At 41.0% G+C, this 24,583-nt stretch overlaps 1 protein-coding gene across 1 annotated transcript in view; it reads right to left on the reverse strand.

Moving 5' to 3' along the window:
* The window catches only part of HAVCR1 (hepatitis A virus cellular receptor 1), a 25,002-nt gene extending 13,030 nt beyond the window's left edge, over positions 1 to 11,972 (reverse strand). Inside the window, exons 1-4 of the mRNA XM_024117202.2 lie at positions 11,927 to 11,972; positions 9,745 to 10,077; positions 5,924 to 6,337; positions 2,900 to 2,998 (exon numbers count right to left, since the gene is read on the reverse strand). Coding sequence (XP_023972970.1) covers positions 2,900 to 2,998; positions 5,924 to 6,337; positions 9,745 to 10,077; positions 11,927 to 11,972 — 892 coding nt within the window. The remainder of the gene's footprint in view (positions 1 to 2,899; positions 2,999 to 5,923; positions 6,338 to 9,744; positions 10,078 to 11,926) is intronic.
* Positions 11,973 to 24,583: the final 12,611 nt, after the last annotated feature.

A 24,583-nucleotide genomic window follows, 5' to 3' on the forward strand; every position in this document is an offset into this window, starting at 1 on the left:
GTCCGGAGCCTGTGCTCCGCAACGGGAGAGGCCACAGCAGTGAGAGGCCCGCGTACCGCAAAAAAAAAAAAAAAAAAAAAAAATTTGCCACTTAAAGTTATGTAATCAATATTTTCATAACAGCTAAGAAGCTGCCAATGAGGATTCTCAGAGGCCATTGCACATCCAAAGAGCAGAAACACCCTGTTCAAAATAGCTGTTACATTGGTTTTACATTCAAAATGTGTGTGAAATGTACTAAGATATCTGAAATAGGTGGCATCCAACTCCTACATTATATGCCACAGTGCCTAGACATTGTTGCAGAAGTGCTTTAGAAAATACGTTATATCAGCCCCAAGGCCAAAGTATCTTATACTATCTAAAACCCCAATATAAAAGGATATCATGCCTTAAAGTTTTGAATATCCAAATTTTAATAGTGTTTGAAATATCTCTTTTGTCATATACTGTTGGTCCTCCTGAGCAACTATAGGTCAAATACAGGTTTCTCTTTTTACTGAGCACTTTACATCCTTATACCAATTTTTTAAACTCCATTTTATAGATGAGGAAACAGATCTGAAATGGTTAAAGTTTCCAACTCTAGTAAAGGACAATAGCCTCAGCTCATAACCACCACACACACTGCATTCCCATGCAGTGAAAATACTGCAGGTCTTACGAATTCCCTAACTACTGACAAAGCTATAAAAATGTCACTGTCCGGTGGCAATGAAACTGGACTAACTATATCCCCCCAAATTTTTACACTTTACATTACTGTGTCTACATTTTATTCATTCCGACACTACTTCTTAGAGAGCCAAAGACAATATCTACAGTCTAGGCTCAGTGTATGACTTGTGTTATAACCTTAAGTAAGTCCTTCAGGTACAGAATGGGTGATGTTGCAAAAACAGCATTAAAAAAATAAATAAATAAAAACAGCATGGACTTGAGTCAGATAAAACTTGACTTCAATGCTGACAATGTCCCTTGGCAATGTGACCTTGATCAGGTCCTTTGCATATACATTTATGTATGTATGTATGTATGTATATGTATATATTTATATTTCTAGCTGGGGTAACCTTGAACTACAAGCTGTTAACAGCACTTGTCTGTCTCATAAAGTTGTCACATTAGAAGATGCATTAATCACCATATTAGACAAATATCAGCTATTACTATTACGTTATAACGAAAGGAGCAATAGGGGGAGAAACACAGTGCAATGGACTTTCCAAACATCACGTCCTTCCTTCCTCACAAACATGCAATGAGGAATGCAACAACTTGCCCATGGGCACGCAGCTAGTAACTGGCAGTTGAATTGGAAGCTGTCAATCCCCAAAGCAGAACTAAAGAGCCTCCCCAGTCTGGCAATGGCAATAAGTAAGGTCTGCCCTGAAAGAATTAAATGAGGTAATATATGACAGTTTGCTGGCTATCCATCTGTCAAAAGGTGGGTAGCAGGCCATATGATGCCCAAACTTCCTTCCAGATTAACATTCTTTGCTTTGTGAGGCTTTAACCCACGGAATTCTGACTGGGGCACTGTCAGGATTTGGCTGGAGAGCCTCACAGACACTGACAAGATGGCAGCAGTCACAGAAGTCATGGGGACACAGCTGCTCCAATGTCTGTTCCATTCTGGAAAGCTCTACCTTGATCAGGTTTTAGTGACATTTTAGAGAACGATTCTCCACTCCTACTTTCTTCTTCCTCGCCGCATAAAAGTGTGGGTTGCAGCTGCTCCTACTTCTGTTACTTTGTATTTTAATCTACTTCCACTTTGTTTCTGTGCCCAGAAACAGTTCACACTAAGGAGTCCACTTTCAAAACCAAATGTCACCATTAGCTAATCCCAAGTGAATTGGTCCCTCTCTGAGTTTCACTTTGGGTCCGTTTTAAACTAACCAGCTTCCAGGAATGACTGGCAAAAGGTAGGCCATACTGGGGGTCCACTACAGATGGGCAACTCCTGAGCACGATGAGTCATATGCACGAGGAGTCTTGCAAAGCTTGACCTTGTTTGGATGCATCACAGGCACAAGGACACATAAGCTAGTTCTGCATTACAAAGGGGTTCCGCATGTGGCACTCCCCAAATTTACCACCATAGGTAACAGAGGTAGCTGGAAAAGATGACAGGACTCAGCATCACCTTTCTCCATCACAGGAAAGACAGGTCAATCTTACATCTCAAAAGAATATGGACCTACCCAAATTGGGGAGAGTGGGGAAGACTTTTCGGGGGTGGAATAGCAGAATCTCAGTGGGGCATGCCTCTTTGGTGCCAGGGTCATGTGTCCTCAACCCATCTCAAAGTGTCCATGTGAAATGAAAACTTGACAAGGCAGAAGGGGAGCCTCCTGGCTCTATATAGCCTCTGGGTCTTAGAGGAAGCATAAACACAGGTGACCAGTTTGGTCTGGACCAGCTTAGTTTGGATTTAATTGTTTTAAGGCTCTGGCCCAAGGGAGTAAGCCCAATACTAAGTTTGAAGTCAAAGCTGGTTCATTTAATTTAGAAAAATACTGATATGCATGTGGATGTTCCCAAATCATATAAGCTGTCTATGCTGCTCAGTTGTATGTATTTCTGGACATTCTAAGTAATAGTCATAATTGCCACTAAATCTATCACTTACCTTTTAACTGTGTCCCAAGATCTTTATCTCATTTAATCTTTGCAAGAATTCTACAAAATCAGTAACATTCCATCCATTTTACAAAGGCTAAAAACTGATTCAAAGAGGGTAAGACGGTTGTTCAAGTCGCATAGCTGACTGGAGTAGCCAGTGTTGGCACTCAAGGCAGATCTGTCTTATTCCAGAATGTGTGTTCTTAACAATGTGCCAATGTTCATCAAAATTTGAAAGCCCCCAGGTGTTCAGGAAAGAAACGGAAGTTACCTGTTGAGCAAGAGTGCGATGGTGAGCCAGTTATATTTGTTTCTTGCCATGTGGTAGGCTGAGTTTCTGCTCTCTGCGTTGGAGAAGATAAAGAATCTACTGGAATGACAAGAATGGAAGAATGGTGCTCAATTTGTGGAGGAAAATTTCCACCCCCAAGAAAAATAAAAAACAAAACTAAAATCGGGAATTACCCTTTGACCCTTAGACTCTTAGAAAATATTCAAGGATGGCCTTCAGGCATTATACTGCCATATAGGTATTTCATTATCATGAATAAATCTGATCTAGAGAATGATCTGGAGGGCTTATCAATAGACAGAATTATTTCACTTTTTATACTCCTAGGATCCCCCTAAAGCCTACAACACTGCATCTTATGTAGGACACCCAATTAAAGTTTTATTCATACCAATGACGTTGCACTTTTGTGGAGCAGGGCCTTGAGGTGGGCACTAATCCACTCTCCCCGCTTCACAAGAACCCCAATCTGGATTTCCTCACCTTATTCAAGTTCCTAATTATCCATCCACACATCTTTCCAGGAAGATGCACACACTGACCAGCACAGAAAACATACTGAGAATATTTAATTCCTTGAGGTCCCTTTAAGGTGACAGTACTGTCCAATGTCTGAGTCTTGGTAATAAGCCTCAAAGCAATGTTCCTGCTACCTTGGCTCCTTCTGCAGTTGTGTTTTGGTCACTCTTTTTATAAGACTGATTTCCTGCGTTATCTGATTCATCTTCCATTTCTCACCAAAAGGCTTCATCAAGAGTTCTCAGGGTTATGTTTCCTTTTCCTTTCTTGAAATCTCTTCTTTATTTTCTATCAGACATTTCACTTTACCTGCAGAGTTGACCACTTGCCTCTTAATAAGATCTTTACATCCCTTCCTCTTAGAGCACCACAGAAAATTAGAGCAAGTTAGTGGTGCTGGCTGGACAAGCGTTCCCAAACCTGGCCTTTCCTTATTGCCTCTCACTGGTCTTTCTCTTTCCACTCCCCCACCATGGTCTTCACATTTCAACATCATCTCTTCTCTTGTTTTGAGCTGTCTTTTGTTTTTGGTGGGGTTTGTTTGTTTGTTTTTGCTTTCCTCTAATGCTCAAATCTGTAACAAGACGTGGCTCTCTTTAGGAACTATAGGAACTAAGAACAGGACGAATCAGAAAGTCAGATGATCAGCGTCTTCAGTCAACTTAAATCCATGCAAAAGACCTCTTGAGCTTAACTTCATCCCCTAGTTTGGGTCTTTGTGGTCATCTTTCTTTTCGCCTCTGCTCCTACAACTTTACATCCAACCAGTGCATGAAATTTTAGGCAACTAGCATGGACGGGGCACAGAGCACAGAGAGGAAATGGATGTAAAGATAAATTCCCCTGCCCTGGATCTGCTCCAGTGTTCACCTCCTTTCTATACTGTAAAGTTCAACTCTAAACTCAAACTCTTTAGGAAACTATCAGTATGCCTATAAGACTCAACTAATACTATCCCCCAGGAGGTCACATAAACCAACAATTTCCTTCTGAAACTCTGCTTTAAACAAAGGCTGTAACTTACACATGTTCACCAAACAAGGAGCACTAAGCCATCCACCTCTGCAGGCACAAACTATTAAGAAGCTAAATCAATATTGAGAAAGTCAACAGATGCTCTAGTGTGTTCGCTGCCTGGAAGAAAACTATTTTTCTTACAAAGTTTTACGGCTCTAAAATCCCAGTTTTAACCTAAAGACGTCTCTTTAAAACTCAGTTCAAAGTCCAATCCTTCAGATCCCTCCTGGTTGAATATAGACATGGTTCAACGGGAATGAAGGGAAATCAATATGTTCCATCAGGCTTTTTCGGCTAAAAGGTTGTGACATTTGTATTATTCCTCAGGATCCAGAGCCACTTTAAAGTGCCAAAGGGTTGTGGAGGCTTTGAGAATCTCCACTAAAAAGTTACATTTTTAATCCGAAAGATAGAAAGTTTGAACCTAAACATGTCCTCAGAATGGCAAGCTATTTCCCCAGCTTTAAGTCAAATTATTCTCCACTTGTATTAACCTAAACTTTAATCTAACATAAAGTTGAACTATGAACTATGTAGCCAGAATTGAAAAAACAGACGTGTGTACTCTAAATCCCGTAAGTCCTTAAATCTGACGCTTACTTCATCATCAGTATAAATAGCATTACTCTGCTACATAAATAAATTAAAGGATGCTAGAAGCAAAACTGTGTAAGTCACTGACACCCTGAAAAGACAGGGTAATTGTATGAAGACTTTTCCAGTGAGAATGTCAGATCAGGACAAATTCATCCAAACATAAGCTCTATGTTCATAATAGAAGGCAGCAAAGGCCCAACATTCAAATTGAAGGGGACAATCTTGACTCAACCATTTTCTATTTGTATGACTGTCAGCACTGAACTTAGACTCTGTGCCTCGGTCCTCACAAATGTAAAATAGGATTGAATCACACCTACAAGGCATAGGATTGTCATAAGAATGAAGTGGCTTAATACTTGTAAAGCAGTTAGCATGGTTCTAGACACAGGAAACAGAGTGAACATTAACTTCACTGAAATCTTATCCTCAAGTGTTGGGTGAGACTTCAGAATGGATTAAATGAACTCTATTCAGAGCTCCTTGTAAGGACAGAATCTCATTCACCTGACCCTGTTCTGGCATTCCCTATTTTTCCTCATGAGTCTGTGTTCAACTGGGCCAAATCGCCACCATCCTCCTTAGCTGTCCAAGATCAGTGGTCTGGCTTTTTTATTTCTTCTTTTTTTGCTATTAATGAATTCCTTTGAGAATCTGATAAAAAGCTATAGGGTCCACTCACTCTGAAGATGCTTATACATACAAAAGGTGAATATAACATGGGACGGAGGTTCACAGATTCTGTGAAGCCAGGTTTGGAAGCCTGTTCAAATCCTTACCCCAGATTGCACTTCTGCCTTAACACAACACCCTGGATGGTCTATATCCTCTCCTTTAAAGCCTTCTGGGCTCAGAAGCACATCTGTTTACCTGGCTGGAGGTTCTTTGTGGGTGCTGGCACTGGAAGAGCAGAGGTAGAGGCCCTCGTTGTCGTTGGAGCAGTGGTGACCGTCATTGTTGTTGGTAGAGCAGTAGTGGTCGTCATTGGTGGTGGAGTAGTAGTAGTGGTAGTTGGTGGAGTAGTAGTAGTGGTGATCATTGTTGGTGGAGTAGTATTAGTGGTGGTAGTTGGTGGTGGAGCAGTAGTGGTGGTAGTTGGTGGAGTGGTAGTAGTAGTAGTCATGGTAGTTGGTGGAGTAGTATTAGTGGTGGTAGTTGGTGGTGGAGCAGTAGTGGTGGTAGTTGGTGGAGTGGTAGTAGTAGTACTCATGGTAGTTGGTGGAGTAGTAGTAGGGGTGGTCATTGGTGGAGTAGTAGTGGTCATTATTGTTGTCGTAGGTGGAGCTAGAAATCAACATGAAAACAAGGATTCATCAAGCAGCAGGAAACAAGATTCGTATGCTGGGCCTGTGCACCAACACAACCACTGGGACTGTCCCCAGGCAGAAGTGAGCACTTATCTCCCATGAACTCGGAGTTCTCCTCATTGGTCAACTAGAATCTGTGACTGAGGAGGCAGTGAAGACATGTTCACAACAAGGAAACAGCTGCATTGAGAGGAGTATATATGGGGAGGTTTGGAGATAAAAAAATGACACCTGGGATTTGTATCGAATCCCTTTGAAAAGACTAGTCCCGCATATCAGATTTATGTATCTTCATAAACATCTGTGAGGTAGGGAAAAAAGTCTAGAGCCCGAAGCCGTGTTTGTCCTCAGTGGCGTGTGACTAGGATCTAAATAGCAGTTCCCAAGAACCAGAATATTTACCAGATAAATAGCATTCCATTCAGTCAGTCCTAAGGGTACCCCCCCAACAGACCTGCATCCTAAATGTGGATTAATTCACACCATTAACGTATGCTAGATAACACAGATGCCTTGTGCATTTGGTTTGAAGGTGGACTAGACCTTTTAAGTTTCCTTCCTTCCTAAGGGATAATAAAAAAAGGTAATGACTTTGTCTCTTTCCAGAGTCAGAAATGGTATAGGACTCCAAACCACTTACTGAAGTCCTCAGAGCTACCCAGAGAAAGAACTTCTACTAGGATTAACCCAAAACACAGTGCCTGGCACAAAAGCAGAAATTGTAGGATTGAATCAATAATGTGTACTTTTTTCTCACCAGGCATCTTTTTTGCCCACAAGAAGTATTCTTAATTTTCAACTCTACTAACAATAAATTAGAACCTCAAATCTCTTGAATAGGAGACAATTGGTGTGAAAACTCTTTTGAGGGATTGAAGTCAATTTAATTTGGAAACTAACTAATTTTTGCCTTAAAGAAGAAAATCGTTTTTTTCAACAAATATGTATGAGTGTCTATTATGTACAAGGCATTAGTAAATGTTTCAGGCTTTGGGGGTCCTGTGATCTCAGTGGTAATTGCTCAACTCTGTCAGTGTGAAAACAGCCATAGACAGTATATAAACTAATGGGTGTGGCTGTGTTCCAATAAAACTTTATTTATAAAACTGTTGGTGAGCCTGTTTTATAATCCGATCTGGTCCTAGGGCTACAGTTTGCTGACCCTGTTCTAACAGTGTAGTCAGAGGTTTTTAAGAAGAGTGCAATCCAATCTCCTCCCTTCAGTTTGAAATCAAATCTAGAGAAAAAAGGAAGCAAGCAAAAAAGTCTGATCAAAGGCTATAACAAGGAAGAAACCTAATTGGCTTGTTTAACTAATGTGTCTTCCTCAGTGGTAAGTATTTCCTGAGGAAGAATCTAGGAAACTAAGGGTAGAGGAGCTGCTGAGGAAGAGCCCTAACAGAAGGTTGAAAAGTAAGCTGATTCTGTGAAAAGTGCAAGAAAACTTAAGCAAAGAATTGGATTGGAGGCAAAGAGTGACTTTGGCTCAGTTAGGGACCCATTTTCCACCGGACAGAGCAGTGGCTTTGTAAATATTCATCTATTAAAGAATTTCTAAGCACTCTAAAAGTCCCCTACTGGGACCTCCCTGGTGGTGCAGTGGTTAAGAATCTGCCTGCCAATGCAGGGGACAAGGGTTCGAGCCCTGGTCCGGGAAGATCCCACATGCCACGGAGCAAGTAAGCCAGTGCGCCACAACTATTGAGCCTGCGCTCTAGAGCCTGCAAGCCACAACTACTGAGCCCACAAGCCACAACTACTGAAGCCTGCGTGCCTAGAGCCCGTGCTCCACAACAAGAGAAGCCACCACAATGAGAAGCCCACGCACTGCAATGAAGAGCAGCCCCCACTCTCTGCAACTAGAGAAAGCCGTGCGCAGCAACAAAGACCCAACACAGCCAAAAATAAACAAATTAAAACAAAACAAAAACAAACAAACAAAAAGTCCCTTACTAATTTCTTTCTCTATCCTTTTTAAAAAATATTCAGGGCTTCCCTGGTGGTGCAGTGGTTGAGAATCCGCCTGTCAATGCAGGGGACACGGGTTCGTGCCCCAGTCTGGGATGATCCCACATGCCGCGGAGCGACTGGGCCCATGAGCCATGGCCACTGAACCTGTGTGTCCGGAGCCTGTGCTCCGCAACGGGAGAGGCCACAGCAGTGAGAGGCCCGCGTACCACACACAAAAAATAAAGAAATAAATAAAAAATATTCAGCCAGACTAATCAGATAATTTCACAACTCCAAAAATAATCTCTTCTCCACACGCTGCCTCGTCACGTGTCTACAGCGCCAGCCTCTTTTGGCTTCCTTAAATTGCCTCCTACATATAGGTTTCCCAGAGTCAACTATTTGCTGCATCAGAATTGACCTTATTTTACCTGCCTTTATAAAGGACACAAGCCAAGTACAAAAGTTGGGAGATTGCAATATCAAGTTCATTTAAATCAAAAAAGAGTCATAGCTTATGAAGGCCACAGGTATTGGATTCTGTTGTCAATAGAAGACTTTAGTGGGAGAAGATTCATTAGGAAAGAGCACCAGAAACCAGGAAATCCTGAAGAACCTGCTCCTTTCATCAAATGGCAAGAAAAATTAGGATGTCTACATCAAGATGGAAAAATGTAAACTTCCCAGATTTTGGGATTTTATGAAATTCTTAAAAGCAACAGGTGAACGTTATTGAGATGCAAATGTTTTCATACTGCAATAAGGCCATTTTATATTTTCAACAGTCAATTTAGTGATATGGTGTGAAATATGCTTCAAAAAATCCAAGACAGGACAGAGGGAGGGGGTGAAACTATATAGGCTTATACAATGTATATGCAACGAGACTGAATTGATGATTGTTAAAGCCAAATGATACATCTACTTGACAGGACCTTATATTACCTATTTTATATGTATGAATTCTCTATAAGTCTTAAAATGTTAAGAAAGGACACTTAAGAATTCTTCTAAGACATAACCTCAGAGAAAAGGGCAGTTCTTCAAGTGGAATAAATTTACCTCCATAAAAATGTTCACTATATTTCACTGTGGAACAGTGAATGCTTTTTCATGAACCAACTAGCATTTCTGAAGCACTGCTTTAGGAGATAGTTTGCTGACTGGGAAGATCTCTAGACTATGGTCTTGAATCAAGGTTAGTCTTTTTTTTTTTTTTTTCTTTTTAAATTTTATTTATTTTTGACTGTGTTGGGTCTTAACACTTCATTCTACACAAATAGAAGTTATTCTAGTCCAAAAGTTATTAGAAAACAAGATTATAGGAACCTCCTCTTTCCCTATTAAAGGAAGAGAAAGTTAATATCAAACAGAAAACTCTTATCTCTGGGAACCCACAGGAAGTGATCAAAGGAAGGAGGAAGACAAGCTCACCTGGCTTTATACTCAAGTCTACGGTGATTTTTATATCATTGAACCACCCTCTCTTCTCAACACGGCAACAATACAAGCCACTGTCAGCCTGGGCTGCATTCTCTATGGTCAAAGACACATCCCCTCCACCAATGTTTCCGTTTAGCTTATAACGTTTGTCCTTCTGAAAGGTGACACTGTATCCATTAGTCCAGATAATGTCACTTCCGCAGCGACTTAAAGGACATGCCCCTCGGCCCCAGCACATGCTCGTGACTTCTCCACCATAGGTGCAGGATAGCCTGACAGACTGACCCACCATTCCAGTCACTCGTGGGTAAGATGTTACACCATCTGTAAATAAAGAGAAACCTGAGCATGAGGTCTCAATATTTTAGCTTTAATTTCATTCTTATTTTTTTTAGATAGCTTATTTGGTTTGTAATCATCTGACTATATATTGAGTTTTAAAATTTAGTATAAGCATTTTTCTATGTTGACATATTCTTCAGCAGCGTTACTATTTACTAGATATATTTGTAGATAAAACATCATATAAATGTTTTTCTGTATTCAGGATTATTTCCTAATAGGAAAAGATTTCCAAGAAAGAAAGTATCGGGATAAAGGGCAGAAATATATTCAGTCTCTTGGTGAATATGACCAAATTTTCTCCCAAAAGGTTTGAAACAAATGACACTCCGGTAATGCATGAGTGTGTGTGTACTTCATCCTGTGTTTGACAGGTATCTGCTTATTTAATAGGTAATACATACATGTGGCTTTTCCTCTCCCCTAGATTCAATCACTGTCTCAGTTGAAATCTGTTTTAAAAAGTCTATTGCATTTAAAGTTTTGATTTTCAATTTTTATTGCAATTTTAAAAATTGCTATTGCAAATAAAGACACCTCACAACCCCTCTCTTATTAAAAAAAAAAAGCAGAGCTAATGTTTTACTTAAAGCATCATTGGCTAGAAGGCAGAAGCCTAGTAAACTCTTTAGAAATCAGTTCTTAGAAAAAAGGGTTTATAATTGTTTCAGGAGGAACTGAGGCTTATCATGCTTTACGATCAATCCAAAAAATTTAAGCAAGGATCCTTTCTCGTGAGTAAATGACAGCCCTGCAATGCAGGTGGTAAGGTCCACTTACCCAGGTGAAACCAAAAAATTGGAGAATATTCGATCAAATACTAAATTTTGCCTCTTAAAAACAAATAGGCAGGAAAACTCTCTCCTGTGGCAGTGGCTTAAAAAACCCTTCATTGCAAAATGCAGTCTGGGTGGTCCTTGAAAGAAATCTGAGATTCAACAGTTACTCATAGTTAGGACTGAGCTGTGAGTTTGGGAAATGCTCTGGGAATAAAACACTCATTGTTACATAAATTAAGAGCCTATATTTTTCACTGGAATTCTGATAATATTTAATTTTGCTTAATGTCATTTTTGGACTACAAAGGTAATACATGCTAATTATAAAAATTTAAGTTTTAGAAGTATAATTTTAAAATGTACTTTCCTCACATTCCCACCTCTAGAGATTGTTTTTAAAACTTAGGATATGTCTATTTCTAAAATTTTCCCCTATCTTGCAGAATGTTTTGAATTAACATATTTTTCTTTTTAAAATTTTTTTTGGCCACACCGGGAGGCATGTGGGATCTTAGTTCCCCAACCAGGGATCAAACCCTCGCCCCCTGCTTTGCAATCACGGAACCTTAATCACTGGACCACCAGGAAAGTTAAAATATTTTCTTTTTAAAAGAAATAGTTGCACATGGTTAAAAAAATCAAAAGGCACAAAATGGTACAATAAAGCACTCGTCTCCTTCCCACCTTATCCCCTTTTCTTCTTCCCGTCCCCTTCCACACCGTGATAACAACTGTTACTCTTTCCTACATACACTTGAGTAGTTCATGCACACACAACCGTCTACCTACTCCTTTTTTTGGTTTCAACACAAATGGCAGCATATGTCATCCTGTACTGCATCGTGCCTTGTTCACCTACCCATAGATTTTATAATTCTTAGCATTTATGCAATTTCTTTGGTTTAAGGTGTCAGCCTGGTTCTTTGCTCACTAGTTGACCCCATTACCTTCCAACAAAGCTCAAGAACATCTACCCTCCCCCACCACACCCACACCCCCCCACACTCCCCCTTCCTCAGCGCTTCCAAAGAACAGCCCACCTATTCACTTACCTGTCAGAAGGAGTATGAGGCCCAGGATGGCTACCCACGGATGCATGATGGTATCGGCCTGAAGGAAAGACACAGCACGCTGGTTGGTGTGCCCCCAAACCAGAGGGTATCAGAACGAGTCTTAATTCTCAGATTGCAATTTCTCCTTTCACCCTGATGGGGGGAATCACATAAGACTACCTGCTGGAAACAAGGCCATGCAAAGGCTTCAGGTCTGTTAGCTCCAGATGACTGAGGGCTCTGCCCCTGCCAACAGAAAGGCAAAGGTGTCCTCTGAAGCAGTCCCCTCTTGCCCAGCTCCTTTCCTATACTTAGAGTCCAAACTGACTCCAGGTGCTGACAGAGGAGATAAGGGAGCAAACAGGAAGGAAACCAGAGGCCGGCTTAGCCAAGGACACCAGAGCAAAGCCCAGACTTCCCGTGGCAAAGGTGCACTTACCCTTTGCCTCGAAGAGGAGAGTCAACTGGCCTTCTGGCGAGGGCAGGGGACTTCCTTCCTGCTCTGTGGCCACAATGGCTAGTCCCCAGCCTCAGTCAAATTGTCAAGTGCCCACTGATATAAAAACGCACAACATGAGAGTTGTGAGTTTCAGTTTTCTTTGGGGACTTACTGAGGACTATCTTTGGCCCAGCAAACTGCCTTTCAGAGAGTTCTGAGGAACCTCTCCCAAGAGACAGAGGTGGAGAGATAAGCATATATATGATTTTGGAGAAGTACAATCAGGCACACATCTCGGTAGAATGTCGCCGCTGGTCACAAGGAACAGATATCTCAGTTAATGACTAGTGCTTTTCTAAGTACGGGAAGATGAAAGAAATTTGGATTCATAAAATTTTCTCCTGAAAATATCTAACTATCTGAAGGCCTGTTCAACCAGTTTTCCCAGAGCACAGAGTGCCATTCCTGATCACTGCCCTGAACTCCTTTCAGGGTGTATTGAACATCAGTGACTACAGTGGCTAGTGACTTAACTCTCATAGAACCAGATGGAGAGTGACACTGTTTAGCTGGCAGTGCCCCCTCATGGTTATAAATTCAATCATTATTTGGGAGGCAATTCAGGACCATTTTATCCCATGGTGCTAAGAATACTCTTTCCTCAGTCAGGCCAGGGTACTGTTGATCCTGTTTGCTATTATTGGACTAGGCACTGCTAATAGTAGCTAAAAGTCTCTGGACCACCTGTCTTACTAGTCTGTTATGGTCCAGGCAAAGATTCCCTCTTGTTGCTTCTTCCCATATCGAGAGTTACCCTATTACAATCTTGAGCTCATAAAGAAATATATATATATGTGTGTGTCAATCATTTCAAGTTGCCTAGTCATCATTTTTATCAGAGGCTCAGTCACACGTTTGGTAATGCAAGAAACAACAATCTTGTACGCAGAATACAAATAATATAGCTAGTAGCATTAATAGGGTCATAAGTAAATATTTAAGCCAAGAGCTTCCATTAGGTGCGGTCCAGTATATTCCCAGCTCATCTGACTCAGTCTCTCCTGTACCAATTGACCTTAAAAGTAATGAAATATTGGTATTGTTCATAAGGCACCCAGCCTAATTTCCTAGTGTTATTAGGCTGATTATCCTTAGTTTAACTGTTCCCAATATAAGGGAGCTTTTAAACTTAAATGACTTAAATAGTCTGGTGGTAGTCATATAAATCCACCCCATAACTGAAGGAGGGTGCCTCCTAATAAATGGGAAGTTATATTCTTTGACTGAAATTTAGCTTGTTCTTATTGAGCTTGAGTAACTTTAAAAGAAAATGCACATGTATAGCCATGGTCAGAGCAAGTACCATTGATTGGCCAAGTGAGAGGGTCCCATCTAGTAATATCAATACAGCTCAAACAGAACTATAACTTCTTTCTTCTAAAATAAAGTTCCTAAGGGCCATCCAATTAGAGCCTTGGAGAGGAGAAATTCACCAAGGTAACCCAGAAATACTGGATGTAGGTAATTGACCATAAACCCAACAATTGGATTAATTTCTAAACTCTGTGTAGGATTCATGCCCATGATAGAAAAACATGGATTTAGGCAAAAGTCCAAGAAATTATTATAAAGAATTATATTATATAATTATATTCATATTTCTACAATTTTAATTGTATGATATTATAATCTAATGTAATTATTATATTGAAAACATGATAAATAATCATATGGGTCAGGTCTGGCATCTAGGAATAGCCATCTACTTCTGATGTTGTCTTCTTCTTGTCTTGGTGTGAGTGCAGTTTCTCCTCTGTTTGAGCATTGTTTTTTGAGGGGTTTTTTGGCGGTACGCGGGCCTCTCACTGCTGTGGCTTCTCCCGTGGCGGAGCGCAGGCTCCGGACGCGCAGGCTCACCGGCCATGGCTCACGGGCCCAGCCGCTCCACGGCATGTGGAATCTTCCTGGACCGGGGCACGAACCCGTGTCCCCTGCATTGGCAGGCGGACTCTCAACCACTGCGCCACCACGGAAGCCCTGATCATTGTTTTAAGGTGAGTTTGAGGTCAGCAGTTCTCTCTATAGGCCAGTCCAGTGCAGGGGCCCTTTTTAAGTGGAAAATATGAATCCAAAAGTCAATTTCCTTCAGTCTTTCTGTGTGTGAGCTAGTTAAGAGTACCTGATAAGAGTTCTTCCACCTAGGTTGGAGGTAATCCTTTAAATGATGCCTTTTCCAATATGCATAATCTTCTGGTTATAGTTCATGGGGCATCTGATCTTCATCCAAAGACAGATTACTGTGATAAGCTTCAGAAACAAACTTAGAGTGTCCTTTTAATAATTCAGTTAAACTTTACAATAATGTAACGTAATAACAGGGGGCTATCTGGTAAGTGAGTCTTAGGCAGTAAATACAGACCTCAATTCACAACACTAGAATTTAATATCCACTGAAACATAATTTTTCTCTCTAAAATTACCCTGATTTCTATCAAATATAGCCAAATTAAGAGTAATTTGTGGGCTTCCCTGGTGGCACAGTGGTTGCGCGTCCGCCTGCCCATGCAGGGGAACCGGGTTCGCGCCCCTGTCTGGGAAGATCCCACATGCCGCGGAGCGGCTGGGCCCATGAGCCATGGCCGCTGGGCCTGCGCGTCCGGAGCCTGTGCTCCGCAACGGGAGAGGCCACAGCAGAGGGAGGCCCGCGTACCACAAAAAAAAAAAAAAAAAAAAAAAGAGTAATTTGTTTGCAAAAGTAAGTCTGGTTTCAATAAACTTGGCCTGATTATTTACAGTAAGTCTGGTTTCAATAAACTTGGCCTGATTATTTACATTAAGTGTAACTGATCACACGGGCTCTTTTTTAAAATTGGCTTTGCTGGAACTTTTTATAAAGAATCTCAGATTTAATTTTTAAAAGGCTTCTCAAGGCCAGAAAAGCCATCCCATGGGCTTGCCATCAGATCCCACCTACAATATCTACAGATTTGGGTGAATTCCTCTCTTCTCAAGGTCCCAAAATATCTTTAGATTCCTGCATCTGTCAGGAGGTGGCCTCCCTTATTCACTTGATAAGGCTGCTAGTAACATAAGGGTTTTACAGTTTTGGAGGGATCAGGTAGAAAGAAAAGATAAATGCTTCAATTCTGCTTACGAAGGTATCATTTACCAAATTACTGTAAGTCATAATTAGCTTAAAGGGAAAGGTTTCCTTATATCTGGAAAACAGATTAAAAGGCAGTAATATTTCAGAAAAAAAATTATAAAAATTATAACCATATTGATCAGTTCACTGAGTCCTCTGTAACTAATTTTTGATCTTTTGTTAACAGTTTTATGAAGAGTTTTACAAGCCTGTGCTTGTCAAAAGTCCTTTCTATGAATTTTCTTTAAGATGAAGCATTTTTGCAAAGGCATCAGAATCAAACAATAACTGTCTATGAATGACAAGATTTTAAAAGGCATGGTTAAAGATCTGATTGCAAAAACTACGATGAGATATCACCTCACACCAGTCAAAATGGCTATCATCAAAAAATCCACAAACAGGGCTTCCCTGGTGGCGCAGTGGTTGAGGAACCGCCTGCCGATGCAGGGGACACGGGTTCGTGCCCCGGTTCGGGAGGATCCCACATGCCGTGGAGCGGCTGGGCCCATGGGCCATGGCCTCTGGGGCTGTGCGTCCGGAGCCTGTGCTCCGCAGCGGGAGAGGCCACGGCAGTGAGAGGCCCGCGTACCGCAAAAAAACACACACATACACACACACAAAAAAATCCACAAACAATAAATGCTGGAGAGGGTGTGGAGAGATGGGAACCCTCCTATACTGTTGGTGGGAATGTAAATTGGTACAGCCACCATGCAGAACAGTATGGAGGTTCCTTAAAAAAACTAAAAATAGAGCTACCATATGACCCTACAATCCCACTCTTGGGCATATATCTGGAGAAAAACATGGTCCGAAAGGATACATGCACCCGCAATGTTCATTGCAGCACTGTTTACAATAGTCAAGACATGGAAGCAACCTAAACGTCCATTGACAGAGGAATGGATAAAGAAGATGTGGTTTATATATACAATGGAATATTACTCAGCCATTAAAAAGAATGAAATAGTGCCATTTGCAGCAACATGGATAGACCTAGAGATTGTCATACTGAGTGAGGTAAGTCAGACAGAGAAAGAGAAATATCATATGATATCGCTTATATGCGAATCTAAAAAGAAACGATACAAATGAAAGTATTTACAAAACAGAAACAAACTCAGACTTAGAGAACAAACTTATGGTTACCCAGGAGAAGGGTGGAGGGAAGGGATAGTTAGGGAGTTTGGGATTGACATGTACACACTGCTATATTTAAAAAGGATAACCAACAAGGACCTACTGTATAGCACAAGGAACTCTGCTCAATGTTGTGTGGCAGCCTGGAGGGGAGTCTGGGGGAGAATGGATACTTGTATATGTATGGCTGAGTTGCTTTGCTGTGCACCTGAAACTATCACAACATTGTTAATTGGCTATACTCCGATATAAAATAAAAAGTTTAAAAAAAAAGATCTGATTGTGATGCAATTGGCAAAGAAACTTGTTTCATAACATTTTAAGATAATAATCAGAGTTATGACTGATAACATTTTACTAAGACATACCAGGTTTTTAGGAATTCCAATAATTTCTAGAATATCTATATTAATAACATTTCCCCCTAAAATATAGCCTAAGAATGTTTATCACAACTCATTTGAAATGCTTCCTATGTAATTTAACATACCAAATAAGCCTAATTAGTTTAATATTTCTCTTTGTTAAGGAGAGAAAATAATTCCCTTGAGGTATTCCAGGGCCTTTTGGAAAATCTCAAAGTTAGCTAGAGGTCAAATAAACTTCAATTAGAATATGATCTTTGGGAAGTTTGCCAAAAAAATCAAAAGACTTTGAAACACCTGGAATCATAGTTCACTGTGAAACAAATCTCATTCTCTTAACCAAGAGACAATAAGATTTCAAAGGCAAATACAGAAAGTTATAACAAATTACTGAAAACATAAAGGAAATTTACAATCTGTTATAAAAAGCAGATCAATATTCTAAGAAAACACTCCCCTTTTAATACAGAAAAAAACAAATTCAGGTTTTGTACCATCTTACCTTTAATACTGAAATTCATTTGCTCAATTAAATTTATTCTAATCTTAGTTCTGACCACACAAAAAAATTCCCCTCTAAAGTTTCTTATTTTTTCTCTCAAACCTTCTAAAATTTTCTATACCCATATTAATTTGTCTCTTCTTTCCCATTTAGAAATAACTAGCATTAGGACAAAATTATTTTCTTTTTCCTTAACAAAATGCATTTCTATTTCTTATACCTTCTTTATTCTTGCATACAAAGATGTTTTCCATATTAACTTAGTAGTCTAATTACATATATTAATTAGAATTTTCATCTTTTAAAAACCTTAATTTCTAGTGAAAACTAAGAAGTAAGCAATTATGAACTGTCTTTTACATTAGCATTCTATAGATTGGCAAACTTTAAATACTACTTATAATTTCTAAAAAACATGTGATTTCTTAAAGAAAATGTCTCCAAATATATGTGGCACCAAATGTGTTTATTAACAGTCCTAAATATCTTTAATTTCTCTGCAAAATGATGCCTATGCTCAGTAATTAATGTTCCAGTTACCTTATTTTATTTGGGAAGGACATCGATATTTAATACATTTCCATCACTTAACTTAATTTAGCAAAACTCTAAAGTTTCAAGTTACCAAATATCTAGAGAGACTATTTTCAAGTAGACATTCCTAAAACATAATTATTTCTAAAGAGTTTACCTATAAGTTCTTATCTCATTTATATTTAACAGACATAAAAAATTTCATCATACCAAGTTATTTTTCTTGCTGACAGATATAAGAACTTATTCTAGTAAATCTAGGTATAATAAAAGTATTATATTTATGTTGATGGCTCTAAAGACATGTCTATATTAATTAAACCAACAAGCTCTAACTTTTATACCAAATATTAATTTAATATTGAATATTTCCCAGTTCACATGAACCTAAAATTCATCTGGGCTAGTTTATTATATATTTCTGAGAATTTATATAAGCACTTAATTTCCTTTAAGTCAATTAAATAGAGCTCATTTACAAATTAATTTTGTAATACTCTCCTGAGGTAGAGACCTATCGTATCTACAAGGCACACACAGACATGTAGCTTCAACTTAAAAACTTAGTCACAGGGGCTTCCCTGGTGGCGCAGTGGTTGCGCGTCCGCCTGCCGATGCAGGGGAATCGGGTTCGCGCCCCGGTCTGGGAGGATCCCGCATGCCGCGGAGCGGCTGGGCACGTGAGCCGTGGCCGCTGGGCCTGCGCGTCCGGAGCCTGTGCTCCGCAACGGGAGAGGCCACAGCAGAGGGAGGCCCGCATACCACAAAAAAAAAAAAAAAACTTAGTCACAAAATCAGTTATTACAATATAAAACTCACTAGTTTTTAAATAACAAGTTGGAATAAGTTGTTTACTTGCTGGAATTTTAAAAAGCCTTTTCCCCTTTTTTCTCAGTTTCAGGAATTGAAGATGGTCTAGATAAGATAATAGATCCTGAGAGCCCTGGTAGAACATTTACATCTCAAGGCACAGGGAGAGAAATGCAAGCTTCTCCTAGAAGGACTTGTTCCCTTAGAGTCAGAACTCTTTAAAGATGTAGGCTGACATTCTGAAGCCCCTACTTTAGGAAAGACCTTAGGCCAGCTTCCCACCTAATCACCCAGTCCAGACTGCTCCAGTCTCTTTCAACCAAAGTCCTCCAATATCTTTCAACTGGGTGGGGGTGGGGACAGTTAGGGGCAGGTACCTATTATACACCACCAAATAAAACTCAGGAACATCAACCGATTATCAGGAGATCTGAGAACCAGAAAGGCCTACTCAAATTCATCTGGAGATGCTGAGGAGGCAGACAGACAGAAGGGCAATGGGGCCTGCTGGTACCAAGGGCTCTGGATCCTAAGTTCAGGCAAAGGAGAGAAGTCTGCTCTGCATCCCTTCATGGTCCTCAAAACTGTCAACTGAAACAAAAATGCACAATGTGCCTGTGAGTTTCTGTTTTATTTGGGGACTTAATGAGGACCAGGAGACAAGCCTCTCAGAGAGCTCTGAGGAAGTGCTCCAAAGAGGTGGCCTTGGGGGGAGGGGAGGTCGGCATGTTTGTGATTTTGGAGCCATGCAGTCAAGCACACGTCTCAGTAGAAGGTTGCTAGTCACAAGGAATAGCTATCTCAGTTAATGATTTTAGTGCTTTTCTAAGGTCGGAAAGATGAAAAAAAATTTGGATTCATAAAATTTTCTCTCAAAGATATCTATCTGAAGGCCTGTTCTGCCAGTCTCCACAGAGCACAGAGTGCCTCATTCCTGATCTCTGCCCCGGATTCCTTTCAGGGTGTGTTGAAGGTCAGCGACTGTAGTGGCTACTGACTCAATTCTTGTAGAGCCAGGTGGGGAGCGACATTCTTTAGATGACGCAAGAATTAAGCAAAAATGCAAATCATTATACCTCACCATTCATGCTACAGGATGCAATGTCGCAGACCACATCTTACTGAGTGATATCAGGAGAATGTTTCAGGAAGCAGAGTCTGGACTAGACTTGGGTTCAGATCCCAGCTCTCCCACTTATAAAGCTGGGTATCCCTGTGAGTTATGGATTTCCTCCAAGCCTTGATTTCTTCCTTTGGAAAATAGCACTAAAAATACTTGCTCTATCTCCCTCAGAGACTTTTCATTATGAGCAAAAGGGCTGTGGGAGAACTTAAAAAACTAAACTTAAATATGCACTGATACTAGCTAAGGTTTTTGGAGAATTTACTGGGTAGCAGCCTCTGTGTCAAGCGCCCACATGAATTTAATCTTCACAGAACCCCTTAGACGGGTGCTGTTAGTAACCCCATTCATGGAAGAGGAAGCTGAGGCTTCCAGAGGTTAAATGAGCCTAGATTCCAGATGAGGTCTTCTGACTTTTGCTCTTAATCATTAAACCATAAAAACAAGTATAAGCCTGGCTAGTGTTTCATTAACTCTCCTTCTGGTCTAAAGATTCATTAATTTCCTCTCAGGGAGGCACTGGTGCTGTGTTTCTAGGCTTCTTGCAGCTTATGACAGGCTTCCTGGAGAAGCTGACGATGGCCTTGGCATCCTGTGGTCATGGGTCCTGCACTGCCCAGAAATGTGAACCCTGCTCTCTAGCAGCCTCTGAACTCGGAAGAGGCCTAAAGCCTGATGCTGTAAACTGGAGGCCCAAAGACTATATCTGGCCTGCAGAAGTACTTTGTTCACAGTGTTTAAAATTTTATTTCTTAATTAATAGCCAAAATTTAAAAATCCAGAGAGCTCACGTGAGAACTCAGCTTTTTGTTTTTTGTGAAATAAAATGAGATGGCAACATGCGGCCTGTACCACACTTTCACCTTAGAGCGTGCCCTCTCCAGCTTGCCCCTGCACCAGCCCTGCCTGGGGGTGCTTCAGTCTCTGAAGAAGGCCTTGGTTGGAGGAGGGCCCTGCCTTAGATCTTCCTCCACCTACTTGAACACAAGCCCCCTCCTGTCGCTGGGCCTTCACACAGGCTGTCCCCTGAACTATTTGCTGAAAATCACCTCTTCCATAAAACCAAGAGGTATGACCATATGTCTTTAATAGCCCTCCTAGCTTTACGATGCCATGCACTTGAATTCAACTAGGTAACAAGAGGCGTTCTCCCAAGGAATAAGCATATTTCTGGATACCTGCTTTCATCTTGTTCTCTGCCTTTATACACTTGGAGGGGACACTACTGACCCCACTTCAATCACCACCGAAGGGCCGGGGGGAAAATTCTGAAATGCCTCATGCAAAAATAGGCCATGCCTTATTCATTTGGGAGACAAAATATTTTATGGCTACTTTTGTTACACTCTCAGACTTGGCCAAAGCCCAGTAGATCAGTGATAAAAATTTTCTAATTTAATTCAATTCTACCACACTTATTATTAATATATTGAGGCTAACAGGACATGATTCAACACACCAAGGATGAAAAAAATCCAGAATTGTGCAATCAGGCAGAGACACAGGTAAGTAAGCAACTAACAAAATTGAGCAGAATGCTGTAAACGATAAATGTATAATCAGACTGTGTCACTCCTCAACTTACAACCCTCCTACGTTTCTTTCAGGAAAAAAAAAAAATCTAACTCCTTACCCAGATACAAAGCCCCAGTGATCTGGCCCCTGCCAACATCTCAGATTTCTTCTACCACTCTCTCCCTGCCCACAGGGCTCCAGCCACATGGGTTTCCTTCAAATGTATCCTTACTTTTGGACCTTTTCCCTACCAGTGCTTCTGTCTAGTTCCCCATTCCTTCACCCCATCATTTTCGGATTTCTTCCCTTCATTCTGATCCCTGCTTAAGTGTCACTTTCTCAGACATTCCCCTGGTCCCTCTATCTAAAGTAGCCAACCTGTCACTGTCTGTTTAAGTTCTCTACATTTATTACCTTGTTTCCTGTGATATATATCGTGTACATGTGTGTATGTGTGTGTGTGTGTGTGTGTGTGTGTGTGTGTGTGTGTGCGCGCGAGATCTCTCTCTCTTTTCTCTTTTATAGTGATATCCAATAGAACTGTCTGTGATGCCCTGCTTAAGTGTCACTTTCTCAGACATTCCCCTGGTCCCTCTATCTAAAGTAGCCAACCTGTCACTGTCTGTTTAAGTTCTCTACATTTATTACCTTGTTTCCTGTGATATATATCGTGTACATGTGTGTATGTGTGTGTGTGTGTGTGTGTGTGTGTGTGTGTGTGTGTGTGCGCGTGAGATCCATCTCTCTTCTCTCTTGTACAGTGATATCCAATAGAACTGTCTGTGATGCTGGAGTTATTCTATATGGGTGTCGTGCAAGCACTTGTAATGTGGCCAGTACAACTAAGGAATTAATTTTTTTTTCCATTTAACTTGATTTACCTTTAAGTTTAAATAGCCAAACATGGATACTGTGTTGGACAGCACTCAACACTAGACCACAAACCCCTTCAAGGCAGGCCTCCCCCTTTCATTCTCTGCTCTATCCCTGAAAACTTTTTAGGGACCCAACAGGTATCGACTGAATAAATTATGGAAGCACAGAGGCACGGGGAGAGACCGTTCACTGATTGAGGGGGTGAGAGGGAGGAATGGGAGGAAATCTCTTTAAAAAGTGACATGTGAGCTTCACAGCTGGAGAATGGGGAAGGGGTAGGGGGTGTTTTAAGTGGAGGAAATGATGAGCAAGCGCCAAGATAGGGACACAGAACTAAGGCTCTGAGATGTGAAATAACTGTACAATTCCATAGGATTGGATTTTCTAACAAGCCCATCCCCCACGAGAGCCCCCACTATGTCCTAAAGGCTCCCAAACAGCACAATGGATTTTTTTGTTTTTTAATTTGAGCTATTCAACCTCCATCAATCGCTACTCTTTAGAGTCAATTTTGTGACCCTTAAGGATACATCCCAGTTGAGGCATAGGCTCAGGCAGCAAACATGAATTTCCAGCTGCTTACTCCACAGGAAAAGGAGCCCCAGTGCAGGCACAGAGGCGTAATGGGGTCAGGCTCACCTTTGAGAAGGAATGCTGGGGCTGCTAGGGTGAGAAGCATGAGGACCTGTCAGGAGGCTATTGTAGTATTTCAGGAGAGAGGAGGGGAGAGCAGCTCAGGCTCTGAATGTTTCAAAATAGCAGGATTTCCTGCAGGGTGTGGAGTAGCAGCCTAAAGATGACTGCAAGCGATTTTGGCCTGAGCAACTGGAAAGACTGGAGGTGCCACCAGCTGAGACAGGGGAAGCTGTGTGTAGCACAGTTTGGAAGGAAACATTGTGGATTTTGGACATGTTGAGTTTGAGATTTCTTAGACACCCAAGTGGAGACTGTTAGAGTCCAGGAGAGGGGTCTGGGCTCAAGGTACATATTTGAGAGTCATCGGCATAGAAATGGGATTTTAAAGCCATGAACCAGAGTTGATGCTCAGGGAATGCCCTCGGCTTAGGGACTAGGTCCTGGGGCCTTCTGCAAAAGGTGGAGGTAGAAGAGGCACCAACACACACACAGAAGCAAACCAAGGAAGGAGGAGGAAAAGTAAAAAGTAAATGGGATCCTTGTGCAGCCAAATAAAGCAAATGCATTAACAAAGAGGCAATGATCATGAATCAAATGCTGCAAAGGCAAGGGATGAGATTTGCCTGTAGGACAGAGCAACATGGAAATCATTAATGACCTTGATAAAAGCAGTTTCGGTGAAGAGTAGTTGAATGATTGTTCACTTTCCCTATGTATGTTACATCTCAGGAAAAAGGTTTAATGGAATGTGAAAGTCAAAAGAGAATTAAAAATTGAAGACAGGGAACTCTTTCAAGGAGTTTTGCATCCAAAAAATAATAATAATAAGGAAGGGGAAGTTTGGACTTAGGGTCAAGAGAAAGTTTTCTTAAGACGATAAAAATAACAGCATGTTTGTATTATCTGGAGATGACTCAGTGGAAGAAGAAGTATTGATTTGGGAGAGGTAAAATGTGTGGCGCAATAGAGGGACAGAATTCATAGTCCGATTAGGGAATGCTGCTTTGACATGACCAGGGATAGCACATCGGACTAGGGACTCAAGCATGACCATTTGGAAGCACTGAGCTGCCACTGGATGTAGGGGTCATGAAAGCAAGACCAGCCCAAGAAGCCCACGCTCTCCAGCTACCTGCAGCTGCCGGCTATGGGGGAGAACCCACATCTGAGGATAGCTATTTTTTAAACCTTCTCCAGTATCTAAAAAATCCAATCAATTATCTTCCCCACCTTAAAGCATTCAATGGTTTCCCAAGGCCAAATTCCAAACTCTAAAAGCTGCCCACCTTCCCAAACTGGCCACACCCTTCTATGCCAAGCCTCACAAAACTCCAACCAAGTCAAACTTTTGTACTTGCTAATCTTTGCAAGATCAAGTTTCTAACACATACAAGAATACTACCAAATCTGCAAAAGGCAGAAGCCAATACTAGGCTCCTCCTTCGCACTTTACACATATTTTAAATGTACAAATCACAGACGTCGATGAACAAAACTGCTAATATAGCTATGCTCTAGACACACATACTCCCATTTCCATGATATTGTATAACACCCATCTAACAGATG

Source organism: Physeter macrocephalus, chromosome 8 (assembly GCF_002837175.3).
Source record: "Physeter macrocephalus isolate SW-GA chromosome 8, ASM283717v5, whole genome shotgun sequence".
In the NCBI taxonomy this organism is placed as follows: Eukaryota; Metazoa; Chordata; class Mammalia; order Artiodactyla; family Physeteridae; genus Physeter; species Physeter macrocephalus.